This window comes from Akebia trifoliata, chromosome 14 (genome assembly GCF_017979445.1).
Source record: "Akebia trifoliata isolate Shusen 1 chromosome 14, ASM1797944v1, whole genome shotgun sequence".
NCBI classification, from domain to species: domain Eukaryota; kingdom Viridiplantae; phylum Streptophyta; class Magnoliopsida; order Ranunculales; family Lardizabalaceae; genus Akebia; species Akebia trifoliata.
This window is the reverse complement of record NC_141388.1, coordinates 29,646,395-29,666,952: the sequence shown is the minus strand read 5'-3', so window position 1 is coordinate 29,666,952 and position 20,558 is coordinate 29,646,395. Positions and strand designations below refer to the sequence as shown.

The 20,558-nt window shown below is 34.9% G+C and overlaps 2 protein-coding genes across 2 annotated transcripts in view; both read right to left on the bottom strand.

Moving 5' to 3' along the window:
• Positions 1-223: 223 nt before the first annotated feature.
• Positions 224-544, bottom strand: LOC147386692 (uncharacterized). The gene has a single exon (XM_086424599.1). The coding sequence runs from the start codon at positions 542-544 to the stop codon at positions 224-226; it is 321 nt and encodes a 106-aa protein (XP_086280725.1).
• A 4,985-nt stretch (positions 545-5,529) lies between these two features.
• The window catches only part of OEP80 (outer envelope protein of 80 kDa), a 35,423-nt gene continuing 20,394 nt past the window's right edge, over positions 5,530-20,558 (bottom strand). Inside the window, exons 7-16 of the mRNA XM_086423956.1 lie at positions 17,178-17,259; positions 17,001-17,036; positions 11,188-11,341; positions 10,954-11,094; positions 9,049-9,119; positions 8,824-8,902; positions 8,595-8,710; positions 8,242-8,389; positions 6,250-6,319; positions 5,530-5,992 (exon numbers count right to left, since the gene is read on the bottom strand). Of these exons, the coding sequence (XP_086280082.1) occupies positions 5,838-5,992; positions 6,250-6,319; positions 8,242-8,389; positions 8,595-8,710; positions 8,824-8,902; positions 9,049-9,119; positions 10,954-11,094; positions 11,188-11,341; positions 17,001-17,036; positions 17,178-17,259 (1,052 nt within the window). The 3' untranslated portion in view covers positions 5,530-5,837. The remainder of the gene's footprint in view (positions 5,993-6,249; positions 6,320-8,241; positions 8,390-8,594; positions 8,711-8,823; positions 8,903-9,048; positions 9,120-10,953; positions 11,095-11,187; positions 11,342-17,000; positions 17,037-17,177; positions 17,260-20,558) is intronic.

Below are 20,558 nucleotides of genomic sequence, written 5' to 3'. Positions count from 1 at the left end.
TAACACTCATGGAGACCTTGGAGAAATTCTATGGCGCAACACTTGCCTTTCCGTGACCACAAGTGCAAGGTTGTACGACTAAAAACGAGTTGAATTCATCCCATAGTGCCTTTATCTTCGTAAAGTATGTGGAAACAGAGGATTCCTCTTGTTTCAAGGAAGCAATAGCTTACTTCAGTTGATATATCTTGGGCGCATTTGTTTGAGTGAATTGATCACGAAGTTATATGTCTCTAGTGTTTTCTGCATAGAGTATACTTCCACGGATATCATTCTCTGTAGAGTTGAGAATCCATGAATTGACCAACTTGTTGCATATTTCCCATTTATGCAAGGCTTTAGCTTCTTTAGGTGGTTTAATCGATCCGTCAACTAATCCGATCTTATTTTTTGCACAAAGTGTCATCGTCATGGCACGAAGCCATGTGCCATAGTTATCTCTTGAGAGAAGAAGAGAAACGAGAATCGCAGTGGGGTTATCTGAGTGGTAAATGAAGAGAGGATCGTTTGATCCTTGGATATCATTGATTGTAGGCTCCACCATTTTTGCAGTGGTTCAGGTCTTATAGTTTTAATACCATATTAAATTAAGAAACTGAAAAAGAATTTGATGTTCTCTTCCTTAATGAAAAAAGAGGTATATTCAATGATATTTATCAAAACATGTTACAATCTAAACAGAAAGGGAAAAAATCCAGCAAGAAAGAATGTACAGCTCATTGTAACAATAAAGAGAAAAATAAATAAATGAAAATTTGGGGAGATCATTGACTAATTTGGTTGGTTAATAAAATCACTTTTGATGGGGTTAGAAGTTTCAAAATGGGCTGATTTTTTATGAGGATGATCTACTAATCATCATCCTCACTAAAAATTAGTCGAGTCCGAAACTTCTAACCCATACATTGAAAAAATGTTTGGCACAATATTTGCCTTTCTTTAGGGCCAAACGCCACCCATATATATATAGGATCCCGTTCGCTAGCTAACTTTTTGGCAAACAGATTTAAACCGTACGATATAGGGTCATCTGACGGACGAGATTACGTTTCACACGTTATAAAATTATTTGTGTATTTACAACATCGTCCCTCAATTATCTCTTATTTCGTGCTTCCTCCCTCTCATCTTTAAATCCGAGAGAACAGAACTCTCTGTTCTGTTCGAACTCTCTCTTCTCTTTTCGAACTCTCTCTTCACACTCGCTCATTCTCTCTCGCTCGCTCTTTTTCTCTCTCTCTCACTCTCTCGCCCTATTCACGCTTAAACCATCTTATAACTCCAAGTCCAGTGAGGATGGTCAACAAACGGGAGTAGCACATGAGGTGGTTGATATACATACATAATTTCTTATGCATTGTTCTTGAAACTCAAAACATTATGACGTTAGTAAGCATCAACATGACTTAAAAGGCTTAATTTTGAATTCATGGGAGATATCACAAACTCAAATTCTTAAATTGTTTCGAACTTGGGATAAAAGGATTTGAGCCTTACATTTAGTTTAATGCAAAAAGATATATATCACCAAATTAGGTAAACAATTGAGTCTGCACAACAAAGGAAGCTTCTAATACAAGATTTTCTTTGGTAATCAGCTCAAACACAAACATCTCCTTATTCTACTAGATTTTTTTTTTACCAAAGCAGGCCAAACCCGCCATATCTTAGCAATACCTTGATACAAAAAGCACTGGGCAGGACAATTTTCCCATCATGAATTCTTGAGTGTGTCGTTGTCAGGATTCTTTCTGAAGCCTGTAGAACGAGGGGCTAATAAAAGAAAATGTCGATAAAATCACTAGACTTGCAGTTATAAGAGGGTTTAAGCGTGAATAAGACGAGAGAGTAAGAGAGAGAGAGCGAGCGAGAGAGAATGATGAGAGTGAGAGCGAGAGCGAGTGAGAAGAGAGAACGAGCGAGAGAGAATGAGCGAGTGTGAAGAGAGAGTTCGAAAAGAGAAGAGAGAGTTCGAACAGAGTAGAGAGTTCTGTTCTCTTGGGTTTAAAGAGGAGAGGGAGGAAGTACGAAATAAGAGATAATTGAGGGACGGCGCTGTACATACACAAATAATTTTATAACGTGTGAAACGTAATCTCGTCCGTCAGATGACCCTATATCGTACGGTTCAAATCTATTTGCCAATCCATTTGCCAAAAAGTTAGCCAGCGAACGGGACCTATATATATATTATAGGAGTTAGGACATATATTAATGATTTTTTTTATGGATAGATTAATAATTTATTTTTATTTCTATTTCTATTTCTTAATTAAAAAAAATGCTATTTCCATGTGGGTTTACAGAACATAACCAAACTTGGTTTGGTTTTGGGTTGATTTGCTTCGATTGGCATTTCGCTTCAAAAAAAGTAATCGGGGTCGCAAAAAACAAGGGATTATTAGTTTTTGCGGGTGGGCCTTTCATACTCAAATCCGTACGGGGAGAATTCTTCAGGGAATTAGGAGCAGATACACAGACAAGACACTAATGCATAGCTACACACAACACCACCAACATATGTCGTCAAACCAAGCAAGGCCAAGTTGCACACCCCACTCCTCCTACACATCTTATAATTTGAAAAGATTCTATTGCCACACCAAGTTTTACTTAGAACAGCCCAAGATTGACGTTAATTCTTGGTTGATATCATATGAATTGGATGCTCAAAGAAAGTGTTAGTGTGGGAATAGGAACTCTCCTAATTTTCAATGTGATCTCATTCAATGATAGGGACTTACTTTTATTACTTTATGCCCTTCACCGTTATAAAATGAGTTGATCTCAAAAGATTGTATCAAAGGTTAATCTCAATTTGAATCGTGGATCTCAACAATTGAAATGGGGTGAGAAGTGCTATTGTGAAATTTATGTGCTAAGAGCATGAACCAATGGCATGATGCCATGTGTATTAAAAAAAGATTAAAATAAAACACTTAAACTGCTCCGAAATTTTCTCTCTATTGACCAATCACTATTGCTCATTTATTTCACGTGGCGGCATACCACTGGTTGGAATGTGTGCACTTAAGAATATAGAATCTTAAGGTCGAAGACAAGGGTAAAAACCTTATCTTAGAAATATGTCATTGTCAAGATGACAACTTTCTACAATATAATGTCGTCAATGTCTTGTAGAAATTATTGATATTTTTATCCAAAAATCTGTTACATGACTTAGAGGTTTAAATTTTAGCGTCTTCCAACAAGTCTAGTTCTTTAAGTGCATTGGTTTAGGTTCTTAACATTTAGTATTAGAGCTAATCTCACGTCTTAGGTTCGAGTTACATGGGCTAAGGAAAATGAAAACAAATCCTTAAAAAAACCCAGAGAAGTGCCCCACTCAGAGTGAAAGCGGCCGTTGATGTTGACTGTAGAACGTGATGGTTTGTTACGTGCATAAGTAGTCAAGGGCTAAAATTTGATGTGTACTAACAGGTTTAGGACTTTTGGCGCATTGGTTTAGATACTTAACAAAATCATGTTAGTGTTGATGATACGAACACAACCAATACAACAAAAATATCTAGGAGTTAATGGTGCGGAAAAGTAATTTTTTAAGCAAATGAGATTTGAAGGTTAAAGAAAATCGAATATTAAGGTTAAATAAGAGGTTAGCAAACTTTACCCAAGGATTTTGAAGATGAGGAGAGAAAATGAGGTTAAAGACGAAGGTTTTGTGTTATTTATGTCAGTCAGTTATTATAGAAGGACCTAGAGGACAAGGGGCATGTCTTCAATTTCAAAAAATAGGGTTATCTCTAATATTGACTAAAATGTGAAGGTATACGTCTAAATCACCCTAAAAGGGTAAAATAATAATAGTTATTATAATATTATAATATTATAATAAATATAAAAATAAAAATAAAAATAAGAGAGATTTACCCAGCAGACCTATCTGTTGCATTCCATTACAAAAACTCCCTTTATCAAGTTTGTTACTTAACAAACTTTCTTTTCTTAAAAACAGACTAACTACTAAGGGCTGTTGGACCACACAAATTATCAAATTTGCAATCCATCGTCACAACCTTCTAGATTTCATGAAAAAACTTAAATTCAAAATAAAACAATTACGAACAAATAAATCCTTTTCGAACTTGATCCATGAGGTTGAAAATAGACAATTACCAAACTCTCAAATTTAAAATTAAAATTCATTGGTGAAATCTAACTTTTTTTGAAATTTTTTTCCAATGTTCATATAATGATTTCCCCTACTACTTTTATGCCAAGAATTTATGTCTGAAATTTTCCTTATTAACTTAGAAAGGAAAGTGCTTTTCTTTCTTATTATTAAAAGAATTGAGAGTATCATAAATATTTAAAAGAATTGAAGGCATTATAGATACTTAATAATTTAAAATGACGTGAATTCAACTAAAAGTTTGTTGAGTAATAAAGTTGATAAAGTAAGGAGTATTTGTAATGTAAATGCAACCGATAAGTTTGTCCTATACATCTCTCTAAAAATAAATCATAAGTAATTTTCATTTAAATGATTTAAGCGATAACTCTCCAAGGTACCATTTGATGACCATTGTGGTACAGCTGATTTTGTTTTTAAGAATTGCTTTTGCCCAAAAATAAATGTGATACACATTTTTCAAATAATCTTTTACTGAACACTTCATTATATTTTTGAATTTTAACCTAGGTCTCTAATATCATCACTCAAAGACTTTACCAACTAAACTAGCTAACACCTACAATCTTTACTGAACAATTGAAGACAAACAAATCGTATAATACTGAAAATAACAAGGGGCAGACTCATCTTCAACATTTTTCACAAAGAGAGAGAGCTTTGATTTCAACATAAAAACAACTTTTGTTACTCTAAATTTGTTTATTCGGGAATAATTTCTATTTCTATTTTTATTTTTAAAATAATTGAAATTGATTATACAATTAATTGCCAAAAGAGCATTTACTCATAAAAATTATGGGACTGATCATTGATTATCAACCACCTAATTCATTACGAGAATGACTACCAAACAGCCCATAAAAACAAGAAATTGAAAGGTGTAGCTTTTTAAGTTGGTAAAGTTTGTGAGTTCAGCTGAAATTTTGCCTCCAGATCAGTCATTAATGTTAGTAAAAAATTGGCTGACGGAGTGGCAACATCACACATTTTGGCCTATAAAACACTAAATGTATACAAATCACCAGCCATGCTGATTTTATGTATCCTTGAAAAGTGTACTATAACATGTTTTGCCACATTTGATGAAAATGGAAGTACAGAAAAAGTAAGGAGAAAAACTTCATTATCAAGCCTTGGATAGCAATTCCAATCCCAACCTTTATCAATATAACATCAACCCAAGCCAGAACCTGACCTGAGTTAATTTATGCTTTAGCCCTATAGGATTCGCAACCCTCCTCTATGAACTTCTATATGGTGCAACTGCCTTACTTACCTCTAAAGGAAAATGATATTCTCAACACTCAAAATCATGATTGAAAATAATGTAACATCTCGAAATGTTGAAACCAAGACAACCCTGTTTCAGTGAATGAGGAAACAGAACATTGAATCTTTTATGGAGTGGTTCAATTTTTCAATGTTCCAGAATATCCCAAAACGATTAGGTCGAGACTATCTCAAATTTTAAAGAAAAAATTGTTCTTTTAAACAGATATAAGTACCCTTTTTTTTTCCTACGGCGGAGATGTGAGCAACCCAAAATACAATATAGCCAAACTGATTTGCAAAATTTAGGCCTTGGCACCATTATATAAAACAGCAAGGCATTCATTACTTCAGCATGATACAAGTGACACCAGAGAAACAAATAAATAAATAAAGAAAGAGAGAACCTGCCTCAGTTCCGGTGCCCAACTCCAAAATGAAACCTCCTTGCCTGTCGATCATTGAATGCGTACTCCAATCGCAGAGGCCCCAAAGGTGAATCAACACGGATACCAAACCCGTATCCATAACCACTTCCAGGTTTTAACCTCGCTCCAGCGGGATCACCTAATATAAATAGAAGTAATATGTTAAGAAGGTATATCAAAATTCCAACATCTCATTAAATTCCAAAAAACTCAACAACAATATTAGGTTCTATCAATATTGTCAGATTTCTCTCGAGAATAGATGATACTTAGTGCACCAGATTATGAAGAAATTGTAGTACCACTGCCTTATCTTGATTGGTTCATACTATCCCTATTTTGGTAAATTAATCCAAAACAAAAAACCCCGCAATAAGAGTTAAGAGAATGACATACCAGGCACCATTGGGCCGGATCCAAGATCACTTCCGTAGTCAGTAAAAATTGCCCCTTCTACCGGCCCAAACTGCAAAAGAGAGAAATAGAGAGCCAGTGAGAAATGATAAAAGGGTTGTCAAGAAATCAAAAATAGAAACAATTCAATCTTCACATACTTGTTTCGGTTTGGGGCTCGAAAACCAAAAGTTAGCACTTCTGTGCCACAAACAATCTTGACAATTGGGTCTACTCTTTTGTACCAGGTATTTCAGTAAATTGCAATATAAGTTTCTTTTTATTGCTAGGACCAGAAGTAGATTTGGTTGATGACAGGTCCACCTTTTTTATTGCCAAAATTATAGTCAGGTCACATTCGGATATAGCTACAATAACAAGTCATACCAAAAAGAAAAAACCTTAAATTATTCCCCTTCCTTTCCATTGTTGTTAAATGCAATAGCATATGCAACTTCTGCACATGTTTTCACATATGCCATAGTGGCCTATGTGAATTACACCTTATAGACCAATATTCAATCGCATACAATCCTAATGCTCGGATTTCTGACTGTTGGCCACTGAAAGAATAAAAAATTTGTTTGTTTTTTTATTTTACCACTTCTATAAATACCCCCATTCCCACCCCTCCCATTCCTACCACTCTCTAAGCATCTGATGCTCTCTAAAAGGCTCACATTTTCTCTCCAAATATCACATTTACTCTCTAAATCACTAATTTTCTTGTATTCATTCTACTTCTACTTCCTCTTATTCCACTTCCATTTGAATTTACACACTTTCGGCTTCTTGCATACTTGTTAAATAAGCAAATGTAATGTGAATAAAGCTTTCAAAAATATTTTTCTACAGTCGAAATAATTGCATTTTTTTTTCTTTCTTTTCTTTTTTATAATCTTTTTTATGTTAAGTTGTCGTACATGCGATGTGCAAATCGCATATGTGCATGGCATATGCCTGGTCGCACGCTATGGCATAAGGTATTTGATAACCTTGGACCCTTCAAAGACTCAGTTGTTTCTCTTCTTCCAGAGGTTTCAACAAACAGTAAAAGGGGTTAGGAACCATAATAGTCTTGGTTTCTCTTGCAATAACCAGCAACTCCATGTTTCTTCTTCCCCTCTTATTTCTTTTTATTTCATCTTATGGCACTTACAATTTGACATGTAAACAAAGAGTAGAGAACTCCACACATTCTTTATAGACCTTTTAATTTGTTTTTTAATCACTGGTTGCCTTTTTTGTTGGAGGATTTTGGTTGTTTGGAGAAGAGAAAAAAAAGTCGATAGTCCTCTTCACATTTCTATCATGACATATTGTCTCTTCATTTTCCATAGTCAAATAAAAATTCCACATGTCAATCAAACAAAACAAAACAAAAAATACACAAGTATCTAATGGCAGGACTGATTCACTATCTCCTCAACTATTTCACCATGCAAGATACATAGTTGGCTGCTTGGAACAGTATATGTTAAAAGATTGTATTGGTAGGTACTTGTTTTATTGTTGCACATAGCTCAGTAGTAATGAAAACCCGACCAATAAATCAGACAGTTGGTCCGTATCAATCAATGTGGGATGTTTGTGAGTACAATCCCGATGGGCAGGTCTCCTGAGTGGAGTTAAAATCAGCAAATACCACGGATTGGCCAGCTGCTTCTCCCCCCCACATATTATTTTTCTCAGACCATAACTTGGTTGTTCAGTCTTGTTGGGAAGTCATCTCATCTAAGCTGCAATATGTATGTAGAAGACAGCCTTCTAGCAATAAATGGATTTTTAATTTATCTCATTAAAACAATTTTGTACGTGTTGTTAAAAACACTTCACATGCAATTTACCGCATCATGGATAGATTGAAAAGCTTCCAAAGTAATTTACATGGCTAGTTAAGTAAATAGAAAAGAAATGAAAAACATTTAGTTTTTGATGACTGGAATATGCCCTGAAAAAGAAATGCAAAGAGAAGGAGGTATGCTAAGCACCTACCATAGGAGAGGAAATTTCCCCGCTGCCAACCATATATGAACGACCAGAGCCCACAGCACCTTCTTCATAACCTCTAACGCTGTTAGTTCCACCAATAGCAAATGCTTCATGGGGAGAAAAATTACCCACCACATGACCACCAGACAAACTACATGACAACGAAATCAGGGCAAATCAGCAGAATAGGACCATCTCTTCTCTTCAAAGTAAACAGACAATTGAACAATAAAGAAACTAAAATGCAGCATCTCTCTCCTCTAATGGTCTCTCTCTCTCTACTACCATCCTTGCGCAAATATCACACCTAAAATATTTTCCGTGCTCAAAGAAAATATATAGATAGGAAATTATACCTCAAAAGAAGGCGAGCAGGACCAATTTCCACACCCTTCCTAGCACGGGCATTCACTCTATTGAAACACAGCCATTCAGGCAAAACAGGAAGACCTTGTTCCATGTTGAACACTAACTGCAAGAAGATAGTGGTGAGAGTCCAAATGGATGGAGAAAACCTAAAGATACTGCATATATATATATTCAAACAAAGGTCAGAAACTAGAAGTTTAAGATGCAAAAACCAACCATTGAAGAGCCATGGTCACCAGAATCAGTATAGACACTCTCGAGTTTGGCAAGCAGCGCATCGTCATGAGTATTTCCACTGGAAAATAATATTAAAGCAGAGTACAGAGAACAAATGACAAGTAAATATATAACAGTTATGGCAGCATAATAAATTATCTGAAAATGAACTTATACTTTAGTTCGAAACATGGCCGGAAAATGCCACAGTTTACAAGTGCATACCTAGCAGTCAGTGGGCTGCTGTAGTAATCCTTAATAATGGGATTCCCTTTCTCATCACGTGCACCAGCTCGCTGAGAAAATTTTTTATTACTACATAGGAAGTACTTAGGTAACAAAGATATTTACACCAATATGAAGTGTCAGGCACAAAGATACCTAAAAACCTGACACAACAAGAACCAATGTTTTATTCCAAATCTTGGGATATATGTATTTCGTTCATTTTAAGTACACAACTGAAAGAATGTATTTGGATCATTGGATGTATTGAATTATGCTACAATTAAATAAATAATATCTAAAGGCCGATATAATGCAATTTTCATCGAATTTGGTAGAGATACTCAAAAATGATGAAAATTTGAGAGTTTGTATTGAAACTGTAGGAAATGATAGAATAAACGTGAAAACACACCCATAAATCATAAAACTATAATAAACAACCATATGGAGTGTAGCATACACATCAATAGCATTCTCAAAACAACTATATTATACATGGAAATGAGATTAATCACATAATATTAACTAATTCTTAACACACACACACATAAATATAATACAAATTATCTGTAGAATTTTCGGTCAAGCCCTGTGGAAATGGACAAAATAAAACATGTCAAAAAATTTAATTTCCATTAAATAATTTTTCTTTATTACCAAATTGTGAAAACAAATTAACAAAATTAGAAATTTATTAGTAAACAAATTAACGTAGTTTCAACTAATACTTGTTTACTATAATGGCTACGATATATATATATATATATATATATATATATAATAGAAACTAGAAATAAGACTTGTAAACCCTAAATCCATGTGATTATGACATCCTCAGGTTGCAAGGCAACCTTTTTTCTTTTTTTTTACTTTTCGTTTTTTTTCAATGACGTACTTAAATTACAGGATCGTGGACATTTACATGCAAGTTTGGCTCTTACAATCCAATTCTCACACACTCACACCATCATGTATTGAAAAACTATCACTGTCATCAAAGCCCTATACCAAAAAGGTTGTGTTTAGCTGAATGCTATTGATCTTACCTTTTCTTATTTCAAATGGTTGTTTATTATATGTTGAAATATGAGTGTAACTAGGTTTATACAATAAAAAAAGTGTATCTTCATATGTATCTTTCTAAATTTGCTAAAATACAATGCATCTTTCCCATGTTACTCCATGATTTCTATAATTTTGAAAGTTCTGTAATATTTCCATACTAATCATTTCCTTCCACAGCGGCAACAAATGGTTGGTCAAAACCTTTCTCCGCTAACATAGAGAAGAAAAGTATAGAAACATGCTTGAAACAGTCTCCCTCTCTCACAAAAACCTGAAGCCGGAGAAAAAGAAAGTCAATAACAAAGGAGGCAAAGGAGGAGCTTGTCGAGAAATTGTAGGAGTAAGGGATAAGAAACAAACATGTTGTGGCAGTGGAGATGAGATTGAAATGGTGATCAAAACAAAACACCACTCGCAACCCCACCACCACCTAACCTCAACTATTTTTCATTCAACTAGCACGTCATTGTACTGACGAGTGATAGGGAAATGGAAATGGTGTTTAAAGAGAGAGAGAGAAAGAGAAATGAGGGGAAGAAGATGAGGTTAGAGAAGGTTAGTATGCAAGTAGTGCATAGAAAATAACTAAAATACGTGAAACTGTTGTAAGTAAATTATAGTCTTTACTGAGGTAGATTAGGCAGTGCACATTATCAAGGATTAGTGGCTAACATTCTACATATTTTAAAGCTTTTTTTAAAAAAAATTGTGTCTTTAATATTTAGATGTGATCGAGCCATGTCAGGCAGATTCTACCCCATATGTACCTACTGTCAATACGGATATGAGGGAGCAATTGAAGAATTTGAATAGCATATGATGATTTCCATGAAATACCTGAAAAATAAGCCCAGTCGTGCCACTCCACTTTGGCCTGAATGGTCGACTGAATTCAATACCAGCTGTAACCCGACCAATGGTTACACTACCATGATCAGGTTGGTTACCATGAACTAGCGTTCCTGGAGTTCTTGAGTTCTAAATTCCAAAAACAGAGAAAAAATAAACTCTTTTTGTTAGTATGCTTTCTATCACCATAGAATTGATCAGAAATAGAATAACATTAATCACCTGAACCATGATTGACCTAGATGTCCGCTTATCATCTCCTTCAATCCATGGATCTGTATAATTTACCCGGAAGATAGAATCAATTTGGCCCCTCTCCCATGAAATATTAAGTTTTTGGTTTCTCCCAAAAACATTTCTATGAGAATATGCAAAGCTGCAATAGAAATTCAGTGAAATATGAGTAAAACAGTCAAGTACGAAGAGTTAGAACCATTAATTCAGATACTTGATGCTAGTACAGAACTGGAAAAGAATAAACACATGTTTAACTACATTCAGAGATCACCATTACATTAATAACACAATTCCATTACTCTTTGCAATTATTGCTATCTGCTAAGTTGTTATTGAATCTATAAACTAACAAATAGTTTACAATAAGAGAGAAACACTTGATTTGGACCACTCCCCCCAACAAAGTGTCAGATGTGCAAGAAGTTGTGACTCAGTGGACCACCTCAATCTTTGTGCATTTGTAGAAGAGCTGTGGAGGAAATTCTTCTACTCAGCCAGGATTTGCTTGATTACACCCCAAGAGTATGATGGAAATGCTTCTAGGGTGGAATACAAAACTGTATCTCCATGAGGAAGAATCCTTTGGCATGCATTCTTCTTTTGCAGTCTGTCGGGCAATATGGAAGTAAAGCTAGTACAACTTTCAAGGACAAATCAAAATCCCTTGAGGTCAAATGAATGACAAAGCCTTGTCTTAACTTTGAAAAGCGTCTCTTCCTAAGTTTTGAGGTCTGAGCTAGTAGCATTTTGTAGTCTGAAGAGTGGAAAATGTATTCGATTAATCAAGATCATTTTAACGCTATCATGCCTCAATTAGTTGTGAACTTGTGACAGTAAATTCCTTAACCACATTTTCCCCTTTATTGATCTTCCTTAGGTAGGGCTGCTCATCCTCCTTGCTGTTTCTTTATTTCCTTTTCTTTGTATAGCTATCTTAAAAAAAAAAAGTGATCCTTAGCTACAATCCTCATATTTTTACTCTTTGTAGAGTGGGTTTCTGCTCAATTATTTTATTAATATTCTTTTACTAATATAAAACAGTGTTTCGAAACCATAACCAGTTAAGAATTTTGAAAGATAAAGGGCAGCTAATTATAGCTACAAAATTTACCGCCAGTACCAATGCCATAAAGTCATCATTCTCAGACTTATCTCATACATGTGGGTTGAGAGGAAAAACACTGTTCATCAAATTGTTCCTCGATCCATGTCTGCTGTTCATGGAAACTGACTTCAACCTTTCCTCACCCTCAATCGACATCTTTTTTGGCCTTCCCCTCACCCTTTTAGAGCCTTCAACTTGGACGTTTCTTCTTACTAGAGTTGTCGTCAATCCTTCTTCTTTTTTCTTTTTCTTGTTTTTATATATAAAACTGAATTATATTGAAGGGTGAGGGTGAGCAGGAAGATCACCAAAGGAAGAGAAAACATGATTAATCCAGCTTTTACAAAACTAAGTTGCATTAAAAGAAAAGGACCCCAAAGAACACACCTCTAAAATCTCTATACATTCTACACCAATGCAAAATAAAATCCAATAGCAACCACTTGCAAGGAATGCTCTTTTTCACCAAAGATCCTCCCGTTCCTCTCATTCCATAAGCCCCAACAGACAGCAAAAGGCATAAGCTTCCATAAAATCCACTCCCTAACCACAATAGTCATGGACCTCCAACTTTTGAAAAGGTGAAGGATTGAGCTAAGCTGATCAAAATTTAGAAGTTTACCTAAAGCTGTAGTCCAAATGAAAAAAGACATTTTGGACATGATTTTAGGGGACCATATCACAAAAAGAAGGAAACTAGGCCCACCATGCCAATCGAGAACAAAGTAAAAGGATTTAATAGAATGTACTTTCCACCCAAACTTAAAGATCTTTTGCCTGATAAGATAGAGCATAGAAGGATAGGAGGTTGGTGAGGGCAACCACTTATTGAATCTCCCAGTCATTAAAACATCTCCTAAAATCAAGATTCCAAGACATGTTCCCGCCATCGTGATCCATGAAGCTGGAAACTAGCAACCCTTTCTTAGAGGAGATCAAGAATAGCCTTGGAAAAGCCTCTTGCAACGACATATCATAACATTGGTCCACCCAAACTTGATTCCCTCTTCCGATATTAAAACGAATATACCTGTGAAATCATCCAGAGACAACCTAGAAATACCACAGCATCTATAGGACAGAACAAGTGAAAGACTCTCCCATCCCATTGCATTCTCCTCATACTTGCCCTTAATTACTTTTCTCCATAGATACTCAGGCTCGACCCCAAATTTACAAAGCCAAGTCCCTAACAAGGCGGCATTCATCACCTTGAACCTTCAAATGCCTAAACCCACAACCCCCTTTTTGGTTGGAACAGTCTGTTCCAATGAGCAAGGTGAAATTTTTTGATTGCCAACTCAATCATTCCAAAGAAAGTCTCTCACCACTTTATTTGATTGCTATTCCACCCTTTTAGGAATCATGGACAATGAGAGGACATGATATGAGATGTTGGAAGGAGTACTTTAATCAGGATTATTGTTCCACTGTTAGAAAGATATCTAGCTTTCCAAAATCCCAATCTTTTCCTAACCTACTTATGATCAGGTCCGAAATGAGAGCGGATCTGTGAGCAACCCCCAGGGGGGCACCACGTAGGAAGTTGGGAAGGATTCAATATGACATCCCAGAAACTCCACCCAGATTGTCAAATAAGCAACCAAACCAACTCCAAAAATCTTGTTCTTTCTTAGGTTAATGGACAAATTGGACCCTTCTCACTTCCTCCAAAGCCTCTTAGAGCACACAAAGCAACTGTTTGTTGAAAAGAAACAAGGATAGAGTCACATTGTTTTTACTCTTATAAGTTTTTAAGTAACCAACTGGACTCCCATTCACCAAGATGGAAAATGAGATAAAGGATACATATTTCATCACCAAAGCTATCCATTTTACTCCAAAGCACATTTGCCTCATAGGATACCTCAGAAAATTCCTATGAACATTTTCAAAAGCTTTCTGTAAATCGTTGGATAAATAACTCAATAAACATTCAAACAACATAAAAACCAATCTAATACGACAAGTTTTGGCCCTTCAAAATATGGTCTAAAGAAAATTGACATGATAGTACCTAAAGTCATAGATGGCTTCTAAAATAATTAAAGACATATAAAAATAAATAAAATAATCTAATCTAATCTAAAACTAATCTCAATAAAATTAAAAAGGGATAAAAAGTAACTCTAAACCCAAACAAGTAGTAACCTAAATAATTAAAATATATATATATATGTTGGAACCCGTTACTATTGACTTGATTTGTGTCCAACATTAATTGCACCTAGAGTTTACTATATATGAATCAACTGCCCAACCCAACCTCCTCCGAAGATATCATACAAAAAAAAATCCATGAAGGCCACTGATGATCAAGTTAGTTGGCAATCTAATTTTAGCGTAAATTGACAACAAAACATGTACATAACCCTCTTGAGAATAAATCCCTTACTTGAGGGAGAGACGCAATCATTATCCACCTCCCTTCGCTTACAAAAAAATGACTATATAATGTTGCATTGAGGACATAAGACTTCTGAGAGCCTATTCCATCAATATGTTGATTACTTACTACGTAGATTGCTAGATGGTTGCAACTCCCTTCAAAATGGGAATTCAAGTGCACGAGCACCAATAGTTGTTGTAGACAACCTCATTGTCCACCTAATGATGAACATTTGTTTTCCACTTCTACCATAATGATTGCTCACCCAACTTTGTTCCACAATACAATGCATTTCGTGGCTTGCCCTTGGTCCGAATGCAATCTTGTATCTCAAATGCCCAATTCATAGGAAATCAAAGCACCTTGGGTGCTTCACAGATTTTCATGCCTAGGCAATGATAGTTTGAATCAATGTTTTTAGAGGCGTATGAAGCTAACGCCTTGCAATGAGGCTCATTGAAAGTGCCCTGAGGTGCAAGGTTGAAACATTAAAGCAGCCAAAGCTTTCACCTCAAACCAAAAGGTTTGTAAAAGGCAGCACCTTAGCGCAAGGCGTGAATGAGGCATACACCTTTTGGCTGAGCTTCACGCCTTACATTTATCTTTCTAGTTTTTTTTTTTTCTTTCTTTATTTTAAATAATATATTTTTCATCTATTCTTTTGTAATATATTTCTTCTTTACTTCTTTGTTTATTAATTAAGCAAGAATTTTTAAACTTCATCTTTCCTACCATTTATTTGTTGCAAGCAAAGAAAATTGCTTAGTTTATTTGATTTATAAAAAAGTTTTGGTCGTATAGAAAATTATATAGAAGTTATTAAAAAAATATATTTAATTGTATTTTTACAACAAACATAAAAGAGTTAATTATAATAGAAACTTTCCACTATTCAACTATTAATACTTAGATTTCGTTTGTGTATTTGAAATTTAGGAATATGTGGTTGCTATCCTAATCTTTCAATTGTTTAATAATAATTATTTTATATCTTATATTTCTATTGAAAAATATCACATGTATGAGGCCTACGCTTTACGCCCCAAGGCATTGGCCAATCGAGTGCCTTGCCTCACAACTCATGCCTCAACGTCTAAAAACATTGGTTTGAATCATCCATGGCCACTACTTCCAAGTTGTTCCATTTGTTTTCTTATCCAAAGAAGCTTTTTCTGGTTTGATCTCCTTTTCAACATTTCTTTTTTCTGGATCTGGCTAGAAACTGGCCTCTACATTTAAACGGTGACATTATTTTACTTAAATGCCATCCGTTCTACATGTATGGCCTGGATTTATTGTCCATGTTTAGCACCTACAATCTGACCCACATCTCCAATGGTTGAAACTGGGCATGTGGAACTGCATATTGGTGCCATTTCAACAATAAACCGGTGTAGCTAATGTGTTCTCCTTTGGCCTTAATATCAGCATGCATTAGATTATCATTTGTCGGCTCTCAAGTCTACAAAACTAATTATTTATTTTTGTAGCAATGAGCTCAAGTTGTAACACAACACATTTTTGCAAGCTTATATTCTTTGCTATTCTTCTTTTTCATTTCCGATAAGCTTATATTCTTTCTTATGAATATCCTCTCTTTGCACCATTGTTTAATTTTTAGGGATAGTGGGTTCTTCCATTGTGGTCTGCTTCTAATCATGGTAAATCGTAAAGACCATCACAGTGTAGGTTTCCAAAATTCCAAAAAAGCAACCTTCCAGCCAATCAAAATGAAGAGACTACAATTTCATGGGGTGCTCACAAAAGATTCTCAACCCATTCGAGAGAGTGCTATAGAAAAAGAAAGTTGGCTTTCAGATCCACTTTGAAGACCTTATAATTTCAAAAGATTTCTAAAGACCATTGACACAGTACACTTTGATGAAAGACTTAAAAACGCATTAAAATTCTTGAAAAGGCATCTAAAAGTTGACTTGACCATTCAAGGTACCACACAAATCCTTACATGCATTTACTTTGAAAGATTTCCAAAGGAATTATAAATTTATAATTGCAAGTAACACTTACTAATGACTTAAATTTAAAAAAAAAATTCTATTTTTAACACATGACTTCCCAAAAACAAGACTTCCTTGTTCAATGTATATAGAAAGAATCAAAGTGACCAAATCAGCTGTAAATAGCTCTGCAATCATTAAATTCTAGAACAAAGGATATGCATGCTTTCTAAAAGTAAATAGAATGCATCGGAATGTACAAACCAGAAACACAAACAATGAATTTATTAGTGCACTCAAAACAAACTTCAAATATAGCTATGTACTAAGATTCAATAATATTTACCTTCCAACAAGTCCTGATAGAGGACCGCTAGTTATCCTGCAAATCAACGTAGTATTAGTATCGCAAAAGTGATACCAAATGAATATCATAATAGAAATTTAAAATTAAATATAAATTAAAATTTGGTGGGATAATTAAGCAGTCAGTACTATCATTCTAGACAATAACATGACATACCCACTCGAAATTCCACCGCCAGCAGAGAAACCTCCACTAACTCGCTCAACACAATTCATTATCAAATCAACCTTTCCAGTATCTGCAAGGTTCAAGCAAGACCTGACTTTTAAAAACCATATATGCAATGCACCAATGCCTGAATAAATGCATCCACGCACGTATTTGCTCATATACACACCTCAATAGAGATTGAAGCTGTAAATACACAAAATGAAGCACAATGAAAACTGAAATAGAAAGTAACAAGCACAGGTATTGTTTGCCAGAGTTCAGAAATGCATAACATGCTTCATGCAGTCATTTAGAAGAAATAAGGAATCAATATGCAAAGACTGTAGTATAATTCTAAGAAAGGGTCTGACCACACAAATAGGCAGTGGTTTTAAATGTTCAAGTTCAAAAATTGAAAACGAAAGAAGGTAGTGGAATCTAAAAGGAGAAAAAGCATTTTCTTTTCTAAATAAATTGATAAGAAAGAAATGTCAAACTTAAGAGGCATGGACGAGTGATGTAAGATGAAGTAGATAAATGAATTAAAAGAGTAGCAAAGAAATTCGTGGGAAATCAGGGGAGAAGTTACAGACATGGGATTACAGGAAATAATGTGGAATGATGAGGTCCAGATACTCATTAGGGAAAAGAAAAAAAAAAATTGCTAAGCACATTAGGGAAGAAATATTATAGTGAATAAAAATCAAATTAAAATGCTAAAAAGAAAGCGAAGATAGTGGGTGAAGAAAAAATTATATACAAAGCATGTGATGATCTATATAATATGTCGGTGGCTAGAGAAGGTGAGAAAGATGTGTACAAACTAGCAATAAGTAAAGTTATTAAACAAGGCTGATGCGACAAAAAAAATGTTTCAGTTTTTTAAACTAGCAATAAATATACTTTTATCAAGATAACACCAAGTAAGTGGCTAGTCAACTAACAACTAACTGTTAACCAACCAACTACTCCAAAAGACTGATCTAATGGATAAGGGGAGTACTATGAATATAAGAGGGTCACAAGGCTTAACTGGGGTATGACACACCTAAGAGTAGAGGAAAATATACACTCAACACTCCCCCTCACCCGTAACGGTGGAAAGATTCGAACCCGCGACCTATACAAACCTAGCGCTTTGATACCATGTTAACCAACCAACTACTCCAAAAGACCAATCTGATGGAGAACTCCAACTATGAATATAAGAGGGTCACAGGGATAAACTAGGGTATGACACACCTGAAAGTGGAGGAAAATATACACTCAACACTAACATGTAAGAAAAATAAAAACTACATATACCAACAATATTCAAGTGCACTTCAACTAAATTTACTAAAAATTAAAGTGACATTAAACAACAATATTCAAGTAAAATATTGCAATATTCAATTAAAAACAACTAACCAATAGTTAAAGTGACATTAATAATTAACTATTGGTTAATTATTAAGCGATAGTTTATTTACCAAATTCCTTGTTTATATTTTCTACATAAAGTGGGTGCCACCTAGGGCCCCACATCATTGCCTTGGTGTTCCCTTTGACAATAGAAGCACTACCTAAAGAACGAAAAATTAGACCAAGAGGGGTTTAGTGGCAAGAGTTTCAAAAAACGACAGATTCAGGCTGAGGGAAGGCTCAAGGGGGAGATTTGGGAGGACCATTTTCCCAATATGTACTCTATCTCTTAAGAAAGAGGACCCAGTCAAAGGCTTCGTGTTTCTATTTGATGATATGATGTCTTGGAATCTTGGGTTTAGAAGAGACCTTAATGATTGGAAGAACCAAGAGGAGACCACTCTTCTGTATTACTTATCTCAAAACCTCCTAGCCCCTCATTGGAGGTTAAACAGGAGAGGGAAGGCAGCAAGGACAGACTATTCTCTATAAGTTAGTTTTCAACTCTTTTGTTACCAATTATTATGCTTCCTTCCCTTCTATCAAAATTTTGGGGACCAAAGTTACCTTCTAAAATTGGTTTCTTTATTTGGTCGGCGGCCTTGGGTAAAATTCTTACTTTAGATCAAGTTAGTTCTAGGGGCATCATCTTTTAATTAATTTAAGTTTCTTTTGCAAATCTTATGAGAAATCAACTAGTCATTTAATAATACATTGCCCCTTGGCCAAAGAAGTGTGATCTTATTTCTTGAATTTTTTCAATTCTCCTTGGTGTTTCCCGCACTTTATTACAAAATTATTCAAAAGCTGACAGCATAAGGGAGAGAATTCTTTGGTCCTTAAATCCTTCTTCCATGTGTTGGGGAATTTGGTTGGACCAAAACAATGAAGTATTTGAAGGGAAAGAGCACTCATTGTAGATGGTGTTGTTGTCAATCTTAGGGCTCCTCTTCTCATGTAGCAAGCTTTTCAAGGAGTCAGAAGGATATTTGTCGAGGATTTGTTGTCTAGGTGGCACAATATATGTATTGTCTGAGTTGTTTTTTTTACGTTTTTTGGTTCTAGTACCTATTGGTGCCCTCCTTGGCCTTAGAATATCTATTTTTCATTAATATTAAAAAAATTTCACTTTACCTATCAAAAAAAAAAAAATTTAAAAGTATTAAATAAAGTCCAAATGAGGCTTCAGACTTGAGATGCATAGGAGACCAGAACACACATCAATTCCAAAAATTAGGGTATCAATAGTGAAATTGACCAGCAAAGATGATTAGGATCATATAGCATTCCCATGGATAGGTTTCGATATTAAGAGTTAAGAGTTTTATAAGAACTCTTAGATAAATTTTCTTTCTATATAAATTGTATTAGGATTTATTGGGAGAAATTTTTACAAATAAAGATGATTTTCCTTAAGAGTTTTCTCAAAGAGTTTTCTTTATGGAGTTTCTTGGTGTGACTACAAGTACCGCCTTAATGTGATTCCAAGGTTTGATTCTCTTTCTTTTATCTTCTTCTTTCTTGAATTTTATCTCTCTCCTATCTTCTTTATGTTTTGTGGATTTTCAAGAGTTCTTGATGGTCTTGAACTCTTAATTTAATCGTTAACCTATAAACTTCAATCTTTAACCCTTTTCTTTACCCTATAAATATAAATCCTAACCCTAATCACAAAACGTTGCAATTAAACCCCGCAACTCAAACCCTTTTGGGTTCACCCTAAACCTTAGGTCAACCTATCGTCGCCCAAATCCTTAACCAAACCCAAACCAGATTGCCTACTCCTATATTACATGTTGTTCCCTCCCGTCCTGCATCAAGCTTTCTAGTGAATATGATTTTACGCATGGTTTTAAAATTCATACAAGACTGAGATGCCTCACCCCAGTCATCTTAGTGTCACATTCATGAACGAGACGAGATGTCAAAACCAAGATTTGGAAAAAAAAATCTTCAAAATTGCCTGAGACAAGTCATCGCAAT